The sequence below is a fragment of the Mycteria americana genome, chromosome Z (assembly GCF_035582795.1).
Source record: "Mycteria americana isolate JAX WOST 10 ecotype Jacksonville Zoo and Gardens chromosome Z, USCA_MyAme_1.0, whole genome shotgun sequence".
NCBI lineage: Eukaryota > Metazoa > Chordata > Aves > Ciconiiformes > Ciconiidae > Mycteria > Mycteria americana.
The window spans coordinates 73,590,575-73,611,617 of NC_134396.1; the positions used below are offsets into that span (position 1 = coordinate 73,590,575).

Here is a 21,043-nt window from a genome sequence, read left to right on the forward strand (position 1 = left end):
AAGAAAATTATGAAAATTTTAAAAAACAAAATAAAAATGTGGTATCAGTAAAATTATCTTCCATTTTGTCCTATTTTATTTTATAAGGCTAAGTGATCACAGGTGACTTAGTGATCTCTAAGTGAACATATTAAACTCCTGCTATTTGAATCTAAGGTACAAAGCGTGTGTCATTGTATTTACCACAGAAGTATCAGAGACTATATATTTCATAATGATGTAGAGTGTTGATATGCATGTTAATCCCTTGAGCTCATTAGCAACAGGTACACAAGGATGGACATTGATAAATAGTTGCTATTCTGAAGAGAATTACTCGTTATTTTCTCTCATTGTCTTCATTAGAGTTCCTGGGGATCTACATTATGAAAAATGAGAGGGAAAATCACTTTTCATTTCTTCAGGAACAGGCCCCGTCTTTCATGAAAGAGTTGCAATTTATAATTAAAAGTCAGAAAGATTCAAGATGTGTATTTTCAGAAATTTATGATTGAAGTGCTAATATTCAGCCATCGTTCATCAAAAGTAATCCTCTTTTTGTGTGCATCATTATATTCTCATTTTTATGACCAGTAGAGATATGTCATCAGAAAAAATTGCAACATCAATTCTGTGACTTCTCTGTTGAAAGAATATATGCTGTTAGTGTTCAGACTGCACGTTTGGCAGACAAGGTACCTGTTGTCAGTGCATACTCGTGAATGGTTTTTATCTCCAAAAGACAATTTTTGGTGAAAGGACACAAGCTGAAATGGGTTTGAAACAAAAGCATGTATATCTATGAACTTATTCTGGATCGGTAAGGAGTAAACCACAGAAGCTCCATCTCTTATAGGTACACAAAACTTGAAAATTTTTTAAAAATCTCAATGTTTAAAATCGGGAGTGAATGGCTTTTCCATGCGCTACTTTTAACCTCTAGGCTTCTTCAGAAATTGAAATGATACAGTTAACTAAACTGAGAAATTTTGGGAAGTGGGCTGTACAGCAATAAAGTGAAGATAGGTGAGGGTGCGAGCAAGCACCGGCCCTGCTTTGGCATCTCCGCTGGAAGCATCATAGCGGGTCTGCGCTGCAGCCACTGTTTATCTTTTCGGAAATTAATTTGCCTATGCAGGAGTGGAGAAGAGAGGATAAGGATTGATAAATATCCCAAGAAATTTGACTTAAAGGAAATGAAATTGTCAGTTTACATTTCTGGTGCTCATTCAGAGAGCAGTAAGATAGAAAAATATTTTTAGACTCATTCAAGCCTTTGCTTTTTTATCTGAAAGAACAAAGGGAACACATTGAAAGGAGTGCAGCACCACGGTTGATTTTGCCAGAAACAAACTTACCTACCGCAAAGACCCCGCGATTGAATCCAGGGAAATGCCACATCATATCTCTGCTCTGCATTTGCTGCCAGTGAAGCTGAGATAAGTTGCATCTCCTTCAAGGTATTGCAATATAAGTGCTTCAAAAATGACCTCATTTTTCAAAAGTTTTATTGTTAAGTTTGAAGACTAGACAAGGTCATACTGGTTTTACATCGTTCTACATGATTTAAGTATATACAAAACCATTTGAATATTACACAGCTTGAAAGGTTGCAAAGGTCATTGTGTCCGAGATACTTCTGTACTTACTGACACATCAGAAGCCAGCACTGAATATTATAGTTCATATTTGTCGTATAGCAAAGATACACTCATTTAGTATCCTTAGTCTTCAAAACTGACACTAATTTGTATGCAGCCATTCCAAAAGAGAAAGTCAACCTCAAAACCAGAGCCAGCTAACGCGATAAGCCCTTAACAGAACACAGATAAAACAGAGCCTTGTGCCGGTGCTTTATTTCCCAGGCTATAAACGTAGCACATTACAGAGCTACAGAAAGGTGAAGTCTGCCTACAAATACTCAACTGGTTCAGGGTGAAATTTAATTAGGAGAACATTTTCAGTCTTGTTCAATGCTATTGTTACAATTAATAGAGAAGCCAAGGATCATTTCAGGGTGTTTCTCCATCCCCTCTTAAAGGGACATATCCTGCACTTATTTCTGGTTTTGGGATGCCAGTTGTGAATCGCTGGGAGAGTACACTCATGTTAATTTATAACTTGTGCCTTATGTCAAAGGTGTTCACCAAGACAAGAAAATAAAATTAAAGGGAAAAAATTTAATTCTAGATGATAATCTGATTCTCATCTGTTTCATTAAATCTGAAGTATTCCACAGAAATCAAGAGTTATTTCAGACTTATACTGCTGACACTGGGAGCAGAATTTGGTACTATGGCTGCACGATGCCATTTAAAGAAAGCTTCTTGGTAGCTAAGGAATAATTTCATTAGAAAAAGCCCCAGTATGTTGGTTGAAATTGTATGATTCTTTTATGATTCTTTTATATGATTCTTATATGATTCTTTTATAAATTATCACAGAGTGTTATCACAATGGATATGGAGCTTTCTTTGCAGGTTGTGAAGACTGCTGGCAGATGAAAGCTGGCACGGGACGTAAGGATGAAAATATTGAGCTCTAAATTAATACACAATAAAATTACTATGTTAGGTATCATGACAATGCTATTTTTATATGCAGGTGAATGGATAACAGTTAAATTACTAAACCAAGAAAGACTATTCCAAAAGCAAAATTGAAGTTGCAAAACATTAATAACATGAAAAAATGACTTAAGAACACAGAACAAATATTTCAAAGGAACAATAAAACAAGTTGGTAAATTAGGGAACCTAATTTTCAGAAATGGCCTTCCATTCTTTGGGTACAGTTGACTAGTGAAATAGCTACATGCTATTCTTCATATCTGTAATTAAATTCAGGGTCAATTGCTCTCCCACAACATGAAAATGTTTTTGGACGTCTTTAAATACTGTGTGTGCCCTAAAGAGATAAATATGACTTCTTTCTTTTTTTTTTTTTTTTTTTTTTTGTGGAGCCAAAAGTGCAAAACATGGGCAGCAGGTGATTTAGGAATACATTTGTTCTCCATCATTCAGAATTTTTTTGCTCTTTAGAAGTACCATCATGATTGACTTTCTCTTTAAAATCGCTCACTATGCTTGAAGACCACTCCATATATACATCATTAAAAATGCTGTTAACACAGTTACAGACAAGACAGTAACAGTCTAGTGGCTTTTGTTATGCAGCACAAAGTAAAAAATAAAGAACAAACTTAGCAGTGTTGCACAGGACCTCAACATTTCTTACACATACTTTTACCTTTACAAGACTCTTCTTTAGAAGTCTTTTAAATGTCTAAGCCTTATAAAATAAATACTTGTATAAATACAGTTTAAGGATTAAGTCATTTTATAGAGGCAGGGTGTTCTGTTTGTTAAAATGTGACAGTTTAAGTGACACTATCAGAAAACCGCCACCAATATATCCCCAATTCTTGTATGTAAAATTCCTGGCTGCTATTCTAGAGTCTTTCACAGTTCAATGGATAATATATTTTGTCTGTGGTGGAGAATGTGTGATTAAATGCAGGGTTTTGAAATCCAAACCATTTTGTTTCCAAAGTAAACTTTGCCCTTTGCAGACTGTGGGCCAACTAGCTGTTTGCCTGGGAAGCAGCACCCAGGTTGATACTTCAGCGTTTCGGTGAGAATGTAACGGTGACAAAAAATAAGTTCAGTGGCATTTGCTAAAAACATGCAGCTGTATACCTATTTATCTATCTCTCTCCACATCAGCCTGTTATGAAATTAAAAGGGTGGCAGTAATCCCAAATGCTGTTACTTCAGGTAACAGATAAAAGGTCCCCTCACTCCTTGTCCCATGATTTTTTTAGACTTCGGTGCTACAATAACATAGTCGTAGAGCACCTTATTCCAAAGAAACTCGGAACGCTTTACAAAGGTTGGTGTTGTTACCTCCATCACCAGGGGAAACTGAGGCATGGGGGGAGAATTTCCCCCCTACTGCTCCACTTTTCCTCCTAAAACCTACTTTGTAAACTGGGGTCCTTGCCGGCTATCGTGTTGTTAAAACAACATAATGTGTATGAAGCATTTCTGTAGATGAGGCATGATAAAAATCAGCTTCCTCGTGGCTCACTGGCATATATCTGAGAAGACATAGTTGGGAGTGGAGGGTCCCAAGGGCCCAGCTTTGAACTCCTATGACACCTCTTGCCTTCATGCCTGGGAGGAAGGCTGTGACTGCCAACCATAAGAGCCTACAAGAGTTTCCTGCCAGTAAGGGAGTCATTCCTCCTGTGTGTCTTTTAGCACCTGATTCCTCCAGCCCACATTTACCTCCTCACAGAAATTAAGATGGTTTCTGAAAGAAGTAATTGGGCAGGCAGCTCTGTCTAAGGTTGTGTGCTCACCCCTGGGCAAGTCACAAAATGGGCTCAGGATTTCTGATGCGCTGTGTGCCTTTACCTATGCGGGTACTCGAGATGAGATACCACAAGTACCCTGGTGTCTTATCTCAGCCTCCTTGAAAAAGCGCATCTCAAGCAGAATTAATAAACTTTGGCAAATTCATTAACTTCATAATATACCGATAGCAGATTTTGTTCCATATGCAAACAGGTCACCTCTTTCAAGGAGAATAACATTAGTGGTGATACTAAACAGAAAAGATGGAGGCCATGTCTATAGCATGCAAAATAGAGACGGAAAATGGGGTTAGTTAGGAAAACCCTTTAGGTGCATGGACTCTGCTGTTCAGATGAAAGTGATGAAAGGTAGCTTGTAATATCACAGGTACTGTGTTTTACAGTACCACAGAGTATCTTCCAAAATATATGTCATAAATACTGACAGTGTTTGATAGGCACAATTACTATAATGCAGTCATCCCCAAGTAAACTTATTGCTAAAAGCTGCAGTATCACTTTTTGCAAGTAAGATGACATTATGATTTATGGAGAACTTGTCAGCCCAATGTTTCTAAAGCTGCAAATGAGCTTTGTCATGCTATTTCTCTTCCCTTGTAAAAAGGATGCTGCTGTTTTTCCCTAACACGTTTCAACTAGTGTGAACAACTCAAAGGAAAACTAGAAGGATAATTCCACAGCAGAAGGGACAACACTAACAGATTTCAAGGACAAAATTGGATTGGATCATTTAAAGGGCAGGCTTAGACCTCCTTGCAAAAGACAGTTAGCGGCCTACCATAAAATGAGCACTTGTTCATGAAAAACCCACTCAGCATCCTACAGGCTTTGCACAGTTTCTTCTACGGAGGGACTTTTAGCTACACCGAGAGCTGCGATGCCTAACAGAGATCCGCCTCAGTCCTCCGCCGTGCAGCCCAGCAGCTCCGACCGCAGGGTGATCCTGCCGTACCACGACCACGGGAGGATGCGGACATGCCGGGCGTAGATCGGAGGGTCGATGACGTTCTTACGGTGCGTGTCGTTGTCAAAATTTCCTTGGAACACCTGAAGGGCAAGTAATGAGAAGATTTAAGCCTACGTGGCCTAAGGAACAGCTGTGGTACACCCCGGATGTCCCCTGGTCTCCACGCTGAATTTTGATCATCTGGGCACCCAACTGATGCTGCCAAGAGCACCTGCCTTTGCTAAGACCTGGGGATTTCGTTGCACGCCAGGGACCTCGGAGCTGGGTATGAGCGTGGCACGCTCAGCCCCGGTGCAGATTTAGCCTTTGATTCAATCTGCTGTTCTGCCAACACCCAGGGCCCCGCTCTAAAAGTTACATAAAAATCATTCACATTTAAAAAATTAAATGTCTTTTTACTTGGCATTTGTATCATGTCAAATTAATCCCGGGAGATCCTGTTATTGTTTGCAACAAAATAACATTAATAATTAAAGTTAAGAAGAATTTTTATTTTATGACTTATGAATGCAGCTTAGATGCAAGTATATAAACCCTTGTAAAGTTAGTGATTATCAAGGATACTATCTTCTTTTGTCAAACAAAAGTCAACATATGAATTAAGGGCATCGGTTTGTGATCAAATTAAAAAATCCAGGCATGGTACAGTGCATGTTACGATGTTATTTCCCCTAGTATGGGTTAACCAATACATAACTGAGTTCCCAAACTTCTGTCTGTGTTAAAACAATGCTGTATTTTTCCCCTGGCAGCCACTATTCAAATTCAAAGGCCAGTGCAGCACTTTTTGGCAAAATGATCAGATTATTCTCTTGGGAAATTTTCAGTTTTTATGGGAAATGTTCATTCTCTTCAAATGTCAGCCAATTCACTTTTCATTTGTAAAAACTGTATTTGATGGCTTTTCAACTTGAAATGAATGAGTTTCATTTGCATCATGCAGAGGAGGAATATGGTCCTCCTGAAGAGGGCTTATATGACTGAATTAGTGCAGAATGACAAGTTTCCTGGAAGTTCTCAAGACGAATGTCAGAGGTTGAATTCAGAAGAGGCTGATCTACTATTTTAGCCCTTAAGCTGGTTCTTTCGTGACATGTTTACAAAGCACTATATGAAAATCTTCACTTTCTGGTCTCCATGCTTCACATTTTCTTTGAATTTCGAAAGCTTCTCTCAAGTGCTATCAATTTGGCATCTCGAACAAAACGTGTATCCTCCACATGTGATGCTCTTTCACAAGTGATAAATTTGCCTTCTCATCTGGCATCTCACTAACACAGAGATGGGTGCATTAAAGCACCTAGGAGTTAAGATAGACGGAAAAAATTGCAGACAGACTGAGCACAGAAACAACAGTGCTGTGAGTCTAAGAAGAAAGTGTATTTACCACAGGAAAAAATGTTTGTTGCCCAAGTACAGTGTTGATTACATAAATGAGCTGGAGCTTGGGCTAACAAGATTGGCCTCAATTTGAGTTTCATTTCTGGCAATAAAGCATACAATAAAAGGCAGTAAGCTTATTATTAAAGTTACAGAGTGGCACCCCCCAATGTACAATATGCAGCTAGGAAAGCATAAAAGTCAATTTTTTTCATCTGATTTCTTGCACATGCATGCAATATATCTGTTGATTTTTTTTTACCAAGCCACACGATGAGCAATGCAGAACTGCAGACAATTCTTGCTGCAGAGCTACTGGAAAATTCTTTTACTCTCTATTTTATTTTGCCTATGGAAGATATATTTCAGAGACAACATTTAAATGAAGGCTTAGAACAAAAAACATTGTTGTTTTTTGTTCTCAGAAGAACCCATCTACAGGCCCAATATTTGTATCCGCATATAGCTACGCAAAATAAATAAAAGTATGTGATGCAAACCAAGCAACAAATACAGCTGAACAAGGTAGGATTATGTCATTTACTTAGAGCAGAAAAACAAGAATTAAATTTTATTTCTAATTCATACATGATTTCATTAGCACCTGAAGTCAAACTCATCTGTTTCAGAGGTTAATGTATGCAAATCTGAAATTTACCTTCCCTCAAAATTCAAGATCCAGTTTCAATAAATTAATTAAATGTGCTAGATCAGAAAAAGGATTTTAGGGAAATAAATTTATCAGAAAGTGAAGGAAGCTTTGTCAGCGTCCACAAATGTGACCTGCATGGAATATAATATTCTAAGAGCAAGTTTACTGGATTTTTTTGCTGTGGACCCATGGCAGATTTTTATGGAAAAAATATATTCTTTGTCACTCTTCATTTTACTTCAGCCTAAGTTCATGAATGGAGTCAAGAAACTTGGAAAGAGCAGGGAGGACAAAGGACAAGAACTGGGCATCTGACTTAGCAGTAGAAAAAAACTATTTCTGTAGCCAAATGTAATTTTTCTTTACTTACTTGTTGCTTTATGCCCAAACAGTCAATACTAAATGAACCACCTAAGGAATTAAAAGCTCTTGAAGAGCCGGTAGCCTTGTACCATAAATGTTCACTCCTCACATTTCTTTCTGAGAAGTTTGTTTCCATATACAACACCTCTGAAGACTGTAAGAATTTAGTAGCATTCAAGAAGCTGATGTTGGAGTTATAATACATAGTTTTTCAGATGAAAAAAGAAGTCCAATGACAATAAACCCCAAGCTGATTAGTGGTCAAGGAATAAAGAGCAGAGCGTCAGTTATTAACGTGTCAGTGCATAAAGCCAGCGCATATCTTCATTTTGAGTTCTAGGTGGATGCAGATCTGGTCCTGCCTTATCTCAAACAGCAAATATACAGAGTGAAGTGGCGAGATGGCCACAAGCACAGAAGAATGTCCTTTTGCAAATTATTAAATGGACTAAGTCTCTTCAGCCTGAAGGGAGATATGATAGATGTCTATAAAATCGTAAGCGGCGTGGAGAAAATCAATAGCAGGCAATATTGCCCTGTCCCCTTACCAGAGCCAAGGGGACAAGGAATGATAGCAGGTTTGTCCTGAGCCACCTAAAGGTCAGGGTTCCCTGTACAACACATAATTAAACTGTGGCACAGTTTCCACAGCCCTTAACTACTGTTAAAGATCAGATAAACTGTCAGGGGCAAAATCAGCAGGGGCTTTTAAAAATACAGATAGAAGACAGCCAGAGGCTGGGAAGGTACACTAGGGAAGAATAACAGCCCTATGTGTTTTATTTCTCTAGTCATCTGCTACAGGATGCTCCCTCACTTGGAGCTTCAGCCTCACCCAGCCCAGTGGCTCCCACTTACAAGATGCCTGTGTTGGTAAAAGCTGACCGAAGCTCCTGCGTTTTGACAATTTTGTTGTAGAATGTTAAAGATTTTACAGTGGATATATCTATTTATGTCAGTCTGCATACTTAAAAGGTATAACTTGCTACAACATTTACTCAGCAGCTTCAGCAAGTTTACACATACACACCCCACACACATATGTGTAGCTCCTCTGTAGCTTAGTCTCTTACAGCTGCTATTAAAATTAAAAAAGTAGAAAATGTATGCTGTTGTACTTTTAAGTATGATAACTTATTTTATGATCAGTTCATGCAAAACAGAACAAAAACCTGGAAAACATGTATTCTCTGCAAAAAAGATTTCTGAAATATTAACAAGTCTTGTTTATAATTGTGTCCAACAAGCAATTTGGATGTCTAGCCTTCAAACATTCACGAAGATTTTTCAATAGAACTAACTGTTTTATGGCATAAGCAGCAAATCCAAATAATGACAATGTAAATTGATTCATATTTTAAAAAGAAAACTATTGTATGTTTTATGACAGAATAATTTAGAAGAAATACCTGAGGAAGAATAGCTTGGGAAAAAGTGGAATTTATTACAAGTGGTGTTTGCTTTGCTCCAAATGTAGAGCTGGAAACCAGGTTTTAGGGCACATCCATTAACAGGTGGCTGCAGCGGGAAAGATTGTTTGTGGTGCTGTGTCAATGGATGTGCGAGGAGGATGAAAACTCTCTCCACAGAGAATCTTTCTGGACTGCATGTCTTGCAGAAACTTAAATTGCATGAAAAGTCTGCATCGGCTATAGCATTATTGGTTCCTGATATTTATGATAATGGCTGAGAGTTGAGACTTTAATATTCAAGCCTCAGATGTTGAAGTCACCATGTTATCTGCTGTACCTTAACCATATTTTTTATTCCGAGCAGAATATTTTAAACATGTTATTTCATGGAGCAGTTAATCCTGCTTATACAACAGGCAGATTATTTTAAAAGAACAGCTAGACCTAGCTTCAGTTTGAAGTTTACTTAAGTGCAGAACATCTCAGTGTACAGACAAATAACAGGGGCACCATTCATTTAAAATCTAAAAAGGAGCTGCATTAAAAGTAATTTTTGACAGCCATATTCCTTTATTTTGGAAACATTTTATTTCTTTATTACTATCCACTGAAGAAGACTTGTTTAAGCAAGAAAGGAAATTTGCATATTTAAATGGACTATTTACTTGCTTTGAAGTTTTTTGTTCTTGGTGGAGTAACTCTTTTCACCGTGAAGAGTTACAAGTGAACAACACCAGGTAAAAGCTGGTGAAAGATGTATTGATTTCCCACCAGAAACAGAGCTGCTGTTTATAGCCATACTCAATCCCCTGGAAGATGCCTTCCACTATAAAAGACTAGGTAGGGGTTTTTTAATATACATATATACATATGTAAACACATATCTGTGTGTGTGTGTGGACATGTGTTTTTGGAGTCATTAAGAGGAGAAAAAAGACATTCTTTCTCTTCAGTTGGTATACATAAAATCTCTGCGGGTGGGTGTAAATTTTCCACTCCTGATCTTAGCCATCCTCCTTTCTTCTTCAGCAAGCACTTTTCTTGGGACTGGCTGAAGAGTCAGGAGTTGGTTGGCATGCAATGTATAGCTATGCAAAAGGGTCCAGTGCCAGGAGAAGGACTGTTTTTTCCTTCTCCGTGATACATGAACAAGAATATGTATTACACGACCTTTATTATTTCTTCAAGTTCAGAATAGGTATCAGGCAGATAAAACTTAAACTTGCAAAATATACTATCACATTCTTGTTATTTTTTCCACTTGATCTATCTACTGATGCTACTAAAATGAGAATTTACTCCACTGTACATAGTTTGTAAATGCCTTATGATAGAAGGTTCAAAGCCAAGCAAAAAGAGAAATATTTTGAAGAACAACCTCCCTCCAGAAATGCTTATACAAATTCAAGGTAGAGACTGTTAATATGAGCATGTTGTCTTCCTTCAGCTCTTAATGTGGTATGAGGGAGAGAGATACGTGTGCTGGATGCACAACGTGGAATGAGTATAGCGAGATCTTCATCTGATACAAATCATGTTAACTCAGCTGAAAGTAACAGAAGTCACTCATAATTTAAACCAGCGCAGAAAAAAATTAAAATATTACTGCTAGATTAGAAACATTATTTTAAATAATAGTATTAAATAATAATAACAATTTAAATAATATTAGTAAAAAAATGTTCTTTAACTGTGCCAAGTGTGTAGATTATATGTAGGAATTGAGTCTATCAATGTAAACGAGGTGTTATAATAATTAAACATCATACAGAAAAACCATTAGCAAATCTAGCAGAAAGATTTTTAACCTGATATGATCTAACTTTTCATTTATAAGTAGGTTCCTGTCTTCTGTTGCTATGGCAATTAACTAGACATGCAAAGCATATAACTTACAACTAGTTCATCATTTTATGCACAAATCCAGTGGCCATTTGGATACTGGACATTGTCTACCTGCAGCTAATTACACTGCTGATGGCTAATAATGACTGACAGTGCTGCAGACTGCTAGACTCCTTTAGGCTACTTTCAAATGTTCTCATCTTATTTTAAAAAACAGCCTCTAAAATGCCATTTGACATTGCAGCTGGCCTTGAGTTATCTACAGCAGGCTGTGCAATTTATAAATCACATGTGGAATGTGATTAAAAAAAAAAAAGGTCAAATTTGGTTTGGATGTCCTTAGCTTTGGAGGCATAGTGAGCTACTGACCTCTAGTTGAGAAAAACAAGATAGCTATTAGCTTTGGTCCTTTTTCTAAAACATTTTCTTCCTACTTGCCAACCTGCAATGTAATTTATTTTGCTTCTTGAGGACAACGGGAAAAACTTTCTTATTTTCTAGGTAACTCATTCAAACAATTTAAAATGAATGAGAAAAAGGCTTCATTTTTTAAAGACATGCTTTTTTTCCCCCCAGTACCTTTTCGTCTGCATTCATATAAGTTCAGCACAGACGTGAACTCAAACGACTGGCTGTTAAAATAGCAGAAGCCAAACAGGAGCTGCAGGAGCCACTGTTCTTGGAACAGCTGTTCCATTTGAAATGGTGCAAAGAAGAAAACCGAACACCATATTTCCTTCTGTTTGAAACAACTAACTTGTTGCAGATTGGTCAAAGATGCATTGTGCACATAGTGCACTTGTGAATACAAGATACCAATATCTTTTTCCTTCATAAAATAACTTCACAAATGATGAAGAGGCAGAGGTGAATAGTTTCAGGAATTCACTGAGGTCTGCTGATACATTAGGACTCATCCTATAAACTGAACAGTGAGATGTTCAGCACCAGACAGGATTAAGTTCTCAGCTCTTACTTCAATGCGTTTTAAAGTCACAATATTCATCTGCAAATCATTATTACCAGCCTACCAATATCTCCAAAATTTCTGTCGGAGACATTCTTTTTATCTTCGCTTTTCCAGAATGTAAAATGATGTATTTTGTTAGGACTTTAAAAATAGTTATTTTTCTTTCATCCTGTCTTCCTTTCCCTGAAAGTTTTTGGAACCATCTTTCTCCTAAATTATTGGACAATTGTACAAGGGTCACAGAATGAGTATAGGATGAGAAAATCACCTGCAGAGGAAATGAGGAATCTATACATAGAATCTATAGAAAAAATCAAGATGTTCAGTTAATAAATAGAATGAATGAGAGTAAATTATGAATAATTTATGCTTGCTGCTGTTGATAGTTGCCAGTATCTATCTTTTATCTCCCTTCTGTATCTCCTGGGGACAGAAGAAACATCTCATGAAAGTTTCACTTTGCTGTGAAAACATGGTTTCTTCTGCAGTGTTTTTGCATTTTGGGCCAAATCTTGTATCTTTACTTAAGCTAAGGAAATTGTTGTGCATGCTGTGCAAAGATGTTACTATCAGACAGCACCAATGATGCTATTTCTCTTCTGCTCCCCATGGATGAGGCACAGCATTGCTTTTTCTTCAGCCGTTTTTATTTTTCATTTATATTTTTGTTCCACTGCACAGAGGCCAGAGTGCGGCCAGTACTTCTGGTGCGATACACATCCAGTGGGCAAATCCCATCAGAGCACACTGCACTGACACACACCCAGCTGGAGCAGTGATGAAGGGTTTGGTGTCAAAGTGGAAGGTTTTACTGGGTGACACTCCATGCCTCTGGCCGAATGCAATTTATGTATTCTCAGTAATGAAATGGATGATGGAAATAGATTTGCTTGTCAAAAGTGCAGATGTGGCCAAGCTTTTCCCATTTTGAAAAGTGGGATCAAAATTCAGAGTGGTCTTGACAAATTGGAGAAATGCGCAGAAGATCAATGGTGCAATTTAATAATGATGAGTAGCAAGCCAAACCTTAGGAAATCATAACCAATGTCACAGGTACTATATGGAGAATGATGGAGCAGGCAGTAGTTCTGCGCTAAAGACTGCAACATTACAACAAGCTTGGGAAACCGCACTTCAGGAAGAGCTGGTCCAAGCAGAATGATCTGAGGTTGAGAAAACATACCCTTTGATAAAAGACTGAAAGAATGACAATTATTTTTTCCCCAAGAAGAAATTGAGAAGAAAAAAGGTAACATGTTTCAAACAAAAGAAACTGTCTGAAAAGAGGAAGATAAAATCAGGTTTTTGTGTCCTCTGAGGACAGGGTGGATGTACTGCAGGGAGGGGGATAAACAACCTTTCCACCTTTAAGGATATTTAAACACTGGAATAGACTGCTTATATAGTAGAATTTTTATCACTGGCTATTTCTACAAACATATTAAATAATAATCTGATGGAGAATGGTGCAGGATATGAACTCATATGAGGTGAAGGACAGGTGAATGAATTAAGCCTTAGTTCTAACAATGAACTTTTGCACCTACTCCTAGGGTGGCAGGAGGGGACTTGGGGGTTGTTGAATCCCATTCTCTGCTGAGAAGACCTCAGAGGGGATGGGAGGAGAGGAGCGTCATATCTCTGCATAGGTCAAGAGATATACGTTTAGGTGTTGTCTCGAGATCCTTTCCAGTCCTACCTCCTATAAAGTTTTGCCAAGTTCACTGACCATTTCTGGAATGTCAGACTCTGCCATCAGACTTTTGACTTTTCCAGACTTCTGTCACATGGAAAAAAATAAAAATAGTAAAGATATTTTTGATTAAAGTTTATGTATCAAAGACTGAGGTCTAGACTCATATCAAGTGATCTTGTTTATTTCGTACAAATTTAAATTCAGAAGTTATAACGCCTAATTTCCAGCTAAGTGTATTTGATCTCACTCTGCTTTTAATTGCTCTTGATTTGTTAAAGAATCATAATAAGATGCATCTATTTTATTCTTAGGGATGTTAATTAATATGGGATGTGAGATGTTTTAATAAGACAATGATTAAGAGTTTTCCATTGTTCCTCACGGACTATGCATATAACAATTAACAATCCAGCTGATGATGAAAGCAGAAAGAATTTAATTGCCTTGGCAAATGTTATAAACAAGTGTAGATTGGAACAGTGCTGTTAAGTGAGAGTGCATTTTCTTTTGGATTTGCTTGTGACTGTTACTATGTTTCTCACCAGAGACTTGAACGCATGTTCATTCCCTTTTTCAGTAAAATGAACGCAACACTTTGCTAGTAGAAGTTTGGCTTGGAGAAGACATTTCTTTCACAGTAGATCTTTTGCTTCTGTTTTTAAATGCCAGGGATTTAAAATGGGATGTGTACAAAGCACTGAAGTGGCTATCTGTCATTTATATTGAATGCATTTATGGTACGTCTATGAAAGGTGAGTTGTTTGTTTCCAATTTTTATCTGACAACCAATTATACTAGACACATCCATAATCATTGGTGTCAGGACCGTCTCAGTTGGATGGCTAATACAACTGATTTTGTTTTCCCTACCTAAAATCCTTTAGAATTTGATGGGGAAAAATCTCTGTGCAGGATAAAACCACAGTCAAGTGCCATTTGGCTTTTAAGAGTGAGACTTTACAGTGTCATCTTTGGATAATAATCCTACAAACATAATATGTCTATGCAGACACACACATACAGTTATGTACATATTTAATCCAGTAATTTAGGACACCTTCCCCTAATAAATGGGTGTATATTTGATCAATCATCTAAAACCAGTGAAATTTAAGAGATGCAGTTGTCTAACCCCTCATCAATATATCTACCTGTACTCATACAATACATATCAATACATATCAAAAGCTTTCTCATTACTTAAAAAAAAATTAATTGACCTATATGAACGGTATTAATTTTTTACTGAAGAATTTTCGTGTATTCTAACAAAAATAAGTACAAGTGGGAACATTTATCATCCTGAATACAGATGTTAAAAACACCATGTTTGAGATATGCACTATCAGACACATCTGCCGTCTGGTATTTTTATAAATGTATCTTTTGTTTCAGTCAGGCATAAACCCACTAAGATATTTAATAAATAATTCACATTTTGTCAGCTTGCTTAACGTTTCCCTTAAGCAATGCATATGCTGTAATCTCTTTCTTAACAGATGATATTATGAATTCAGGTATTTGCAGTATAAAAGTGTTACACAGTTTAAAGGAAAGGCATAATGAATAATCTCCTAAATAACAAGAGAAAAGTTAAATGCTTTCAGGTAAATCAATCAGCAAACCTATACTTTCTCTATGCCTCTCATTAAACATTTGCAAAGGAAGTTGTGAAACTTTTTATGTTTTGTATTAATTTAATAGTGTAATAAAAAATAATCTTTCCATTGGGTATTTGAAACTCTAGTGAATAATTTCCAGAAAAAAAAAATCAATCCAAAATGACTAGGTAATGAGGTACGCTAAAGATGTGCTTCACAGGAAATTACAGAAAATAGTGCATACTTATCAAAATATGCACTGAGATACTGTTTTTGAATATACAAATAAACCGCTATTTATATACCTTCTCCTCTAGAGTTAAAGGAAGAAATAATTCCAATAAATGGAGAACTGTAAAGTTTTATGTCCCATATTTAATAGCGTTAAATCGGGTGCATTGCAGTGATAGGTATGATATTACTGCACTGTGAATGTCATTGTGTTATATGACCCTTTTTTATTCACCTTGACTTTTATCTGTGGGATCCTATGCATATGGAACTCTATAAAGTAGGCAGCATGCAATGATCGACAGGCTTCCAGCACTGGAGTTACTACAGATGTAGCCCTCTATAAATGCAACAGAAATATACATTTTCTCTTTGCTTTACCTTATCCTTCTTTTGTTTTTCATCTTGGTATATGATCCAGTGCTCCCCATCATTACTGTAAGCAAGCTTGTAGGACCCCACAAATTGGACGTGACCAAAATCTTTAGCTCCTTGGGTAATTATGCCAGTGATTTTTGTAGGGACAAGCAAGTCAACCTAAAGAAAACGAAACAGAAATAAAACAAAACACAAGAGAATGTAATTAGAACAGTTTCTGTTTGCAGTCTGACTTTACATCACACCAAAGCAAAATGGTGCAGCGTGTCACACATTCTTTGCAGACAGATCTTGGATGCAGGCAGGAAAACCTTGGGTTGTGAAGAAGCACCTTAGTGCATGGTGAGGGAGCACCCAGTCCCAGAGGTGGCTTTGCACTGCTTTGCAACCCTGCCCACCGCATGCTGACACCGTAGACAGGAACTTCTCCAAGCTCCAAGTCAATTTGCCAGCCTAATGGCACAACAGGGCTAATCTCGTACCATTTTCCATTGTGCTAGGTGCCATACACGGTCCCAACAAACCAGCAGTCTCCACTGCAAATAATTTGTAGCCAAAAAGTGTTCCCATGTGCTCCTGATAATCAGAACACAACATGTCAGAGGTTGATTCTCCAAGTGCCTTTCCTTTTCCTTTGCAGTAACAGAGTGTGTGCTTTACTAAGTCTTTTAAAACGTTTGCTATCACACTTCTTTTCCTGCTGAACTTTTCTTCTCTCTTTAAGCCTTTATTTCTTTTTCTACCTCTAAAGCTCTGACTTTTTCATTCCTTGATTTTTTTGAGTTCTTTATTTTATAATCTTAGCACCAGACTTTTAAAAATGCAAGGCAGGAATCTTACAGCCTAATAAAATCTGAGCTTTCAGGTGGCTTTCACGTGGGTCAGCACATCCGTGATCAGTTCTTTTGAACCAGAACCCAATACTGAATATAACAGATTTGGGCCAGATGCCTTGGATTAAAATGATCAAGGACAGAATACAATAACAGAAGTAAATTGACCTAATAATGTATTTTTAGAGGAAGAATGGAGGAGTTGAATTCCCTATCAAAACTGACATTTTCTTGAAATGTGAAGGTAAAACTAAGGCTTCATTCTGTGTCCTCCAGCAATGCAGCAAGCCAGTAAAAAAAAGAAAAAAGGCGGATTTATTTCAAACAATAAATGGCTGTGAAGCAGTCGGCATTTTTAATATTGTCCATTAAATCAGGCAAGAGAGACTAATAGTAAAAATATTACAGTAAAATGAGAGGAGTGCTGACCTCCATGAGAAGATGAGTGATATGTTTTTACAGCAAAAAGTTAAAAAAAGAAGGTGAAGAAATAAAGAATCTCTGGCTGATCAAATGCTGAAGATCCAGTCTTGCGATTTTGGGAAGCTGAGGCCTCCTGAGCAAACTAGATTTTGACTGGAATGTGGGGCAAGACAGAAGAACAGATGTGACACAAAGCATAAGAAATTAATCATAAGAAGAGAAGGAAAAATAAATAAGCATAAGAAGTCAGCTAGTCCAAGCCGACGCCTTTGAAAGATGGACACTACAGTTTGGGCTCTATAAAGAAGAAAACACAGAAAAGCGTAAGAGTGCATTTATAAGAAAAGAAGAGGAAAAATTACTCTTTAGAGCAATCAGACAAGGAAGACTGGACACCCCCGCCCCAACATTTGAAGACAGGTAGCAAATAATGAGTAGCAAATCCTTTTAAGAAAAGGAGTAACTTCAAAGCTTCAATACTGAGATACTACGACAGTAAGTGGAAAATGTCATTGTCCGCAGATGGCCCAAGAGTTTTGGTTCTACCAGAATGAACTAATTCATTGCCATCTGATAGCGGCAAGGTTGCTCAGAGGAGCACCCCAGCATATGAGGGAAGCATCTCTGGGAGGCAAAACTTTTTGTTTTCTCTTTGGTCAATGGAGAGAGAGAGGGACTCAATCAACGATCACTCAGAGCAGGAGTCTCCTTTGGATGCACTCATGGACTGCTTGAAAAGACTTCTTTCTTCTGTAAGGAGTGGAGGGGGGCTTGCTTCCATAGTGTAAGCGGGCCTCTGGGAAATGAACACGGCTAATTAGTGTAAGTCCTTCATGAAGTAATAAACACCAGGACTCCAGACCTTGCTTCCAAATATTTTGGAATCTAAATGAATAGTCTGTTTCTCAAAAAGGCTGATCTGGTAAGGAATCACTAATTGGGCCACACTTCCAGGCAGCATTTGAACTAAACATTTTCAGAGTCAACTTTAGATTATCTTTATAAATACTTTTAACATTAGCATCTTCCACGTGTAACCTCTTTTTAGCGGAGAATACTTCTTATACTAAAAGTTAATGTCTCTCCTGTTAACTTGAAAAAATGCCTCCATAAAAAAAGTTGTTTATTTTTAAAATGTTGAAAGTAATCTAAAAGGATTGCACAAATATTTAACATGGCCATGACAGAGTATTTCTCGTTGAAATTCAGAACAGGGAGAAAAAATTCTCATTAAGATTCAGGGGATTTCAAAGGTAAAATCACAGTAAATCTTTATTATCACATAGATCCAGTGTTAATAAAAATGTTCTAGTAACAATTGTTTTCTGCTTATAGGACATATCCAGTGGCCTTGTACTCTTGTTCAGGAAAATGATGTGGGAAGCTGAAAGGTAATTTGGCCTATGTTCAGTCTTTTTCTGAAAGAATTACATAGCACTGTGCAGAATATGTGTGAGTGTTTGTGTGTGTGTATTATATTTTTAAAAATGAAAAAAAACCCAAAGTAATGAATAGACAGACTCTGTTCTAGGTCTTGACAATACAGACAATACATATTGCTGGAGACAGAGGAAAAGAATAAAAGGATATAGCACCAGCATCTCCTCATACTTTAGTATCTTATTTACTTATTTATTCATAAGCTGATGAGAAGCCTTCAGGCAATAAAGATTGCTATTAACCTAGCATTAAAAAAATATAGCTTTTACTCTGTTACTTTATTACCTTCTGCAAAGGGTTAACACCCTTGCTTTTCCTTCTTCCCATTGAAAGTACTTTAGAGCAGAAAGGTGAGAAGAATTTACCCCAATTTCTAGGCAAAACATCTGCATTAAAATAGCTTAAACGCAAGTCATAACTTCCCATCAGGATGCAGAACACATTTATTCAGTTAGTGCAGATTGCGAGTAACAGGCAATCAAACAAATTACCAGGGAGAGAAGTTGAATTAACACACAACCACTATGTACTCTTCAAAGCTGAATGTGATTAACAGGATCAGACTGTGACTTTGGCTTTTTCAATGCAGCAGAATTTAGAACGAGGTAGAGGCAATTAGTCTGCGACTGATAGGATCATTAGCTGGTTACAAGAAGAACCATGGTTTACAGTTTAATGTACATTTCTACAAGCAGCTGATCAAAAAGCAGTTTAACATCTTGTGTCTGAAAACTCTCTTGGGCTATAGCTACTCCCTGTGTACAGATCTGTTTCCCACCTTGCTTCAGATGTTAAAGAAAATTCGGTGTGATTTGGAGAATTAATTTAAGAAAAGCCCAAAGATAAATCCACCTGAATAGGAAACATTTTTAATGAACCACTGCACAGATGCGCAGCATGAACTGTGTGTCAGTGTGCAGTTAAATGTGGAGTGGCTGGTACTTGTACTGTAAGTAGGTCTTCTTGGTCAGGTGAAAACAGTCACATGCATGCCCTGTCCCTGCTCTGAGTAGCCCAAAGCTGATAAACCTCAACTCTCAGCTTCAGACTATGCAGATGTGTGCAATCTTCATATAGCCACCTTTGCACCTGAACTCCTTGAGAACTGCAACGTACAGAGGCAGAGACCTTCCACCTGGCAACATTCACTTCTCCCAAGAGCAGGAACATAAGGATGAGACACTTACAGGTGTTTGGGACGGCTGCCCATAAACCAGTTTGGAGCTGCAAGCAGTACAACCGCATTTGCATGCACTGTGCTTGAGCACAGCTATACCCTTTCTGGACTCAAGAAGTCCTCATGGTGATGCATTGCCTACCACAACCTACTGACGTGGGTCTCCGTTATATCAGGAAGCTCAGTACAAGTGGAGCAGATGTGCCATGAAATATCAAACATAACTTTCTGAACATCCCCTCCCCACTCCCAACATACTTTTTACCTCTTCTACATACTTGGTGGAAACAAATTAAGTTGTAGGCATTTGCTGGGACTATTAAGGAGGTAGGATAGCACATGAATGACAAGCCGTGTGTAGCTGGGACTCAGGAGAGGAAGTGGGTAGCTTTCCTGAGATCACATGTGGAAACTGAGTGACCACACAGCTCAGGTAGTCTCCTCGGACAGAAAATACACACTGTGACTCTGGCTTACAAGAAGACAAGCCTCAAGATAATAAAAATCGCACAAGTCTCCAGCACCTCAGACATTAACAGGGGAGATGGATCTAGATGGCCCTACATGGCAACTGGATCTGGGTGGCCTTGCTTGATTGGGGGGGGGGGGTTGGACCAGATGATCCCCAGAGGTCCCTTCCAACCTCAACCCTTCTGTGATTCTCTAATACCTAGCAAAACCCAGCCACACTGCCCAAAGCACTGGAGACTAGGAAACCAATAAGCGCAGGTAGGCTGCATTTACACCGACAAGCCGCACAGTACAATGGGTGCAGATCTGTAAAGCAAAGCAGCAGATAGAGAGAACGGAATGTCTGCAGTGTCTGCTGCAGGGTTTTTACTTCCAGCTAGTCTGGACCAACTTTTGAAGCACGTCTTTTTGGCGTAATTTCATCTGAAAGGAATCCATTTCATGCTCTGTGAGGATACTCCATCACGTGACCCAAAGCACGAAACGTGAAGACAGTCTTTAAAAATGACACACTCCTTACCTACGCTGTAATGTCAAAGGAGAAGAAAGAAGCCCCAGAATCCAGGGGACACGGGGTCCTATTTCACAATGAAGATAATGGTAAGATGGCTCACGACCTTCAGTTGTGCATCTCCATCTCAGGACATAAAATCTTGGCTCAATTCAAAGATGCAAAGGAGACAGATGGGGTGGAAGACTTCAGGAGTGCTGAGGGTTAAGGTTACTTCAATAATGCTTTTAAATAATTATTTAAAATGTTCATTTTAGTCCCCTTCTTATACAGATATAATTCTGCTCCCAGTATAGCTAATCCAATGCCCAGCTTTTTTTGTAATCTCAGAGATGT

General features: G+C 37.9%; 1 protein-coding gene across 2 annotated transcripts in view; it reads right to left on the minus strand.

The window, feature by feature from the left end:
- Positions 1-1,510: 1,510 nt before the first annotated feature.
- The window catches only part of EDIL3 (EGF like repeats and discoidin domains 3), a 262,102-nt gene continuing 242,569 nt past the window's right edge, over positions 1,511-21,043 (minus strand). For both annotated transcript variants that reach the window (XM_075527316.1, XM_075527315.1), the window contains 2 exons: positions 15,856-16,011; positions 1,511-5,404 (listed from right to left, as the gene is read on the minus strand). In XM_075527316.1, coding sequence (XP_075383431.1) covers positions 5,255-5,404; positions 15,856-16,011 — 306 coding nt within the window. In that variant the 3' untranslated portion in view covers positions 1,511-5,254. The remainder of the gene's footprint in view (positions 5,405-15,855; positions 16,012-21,043) is intronic.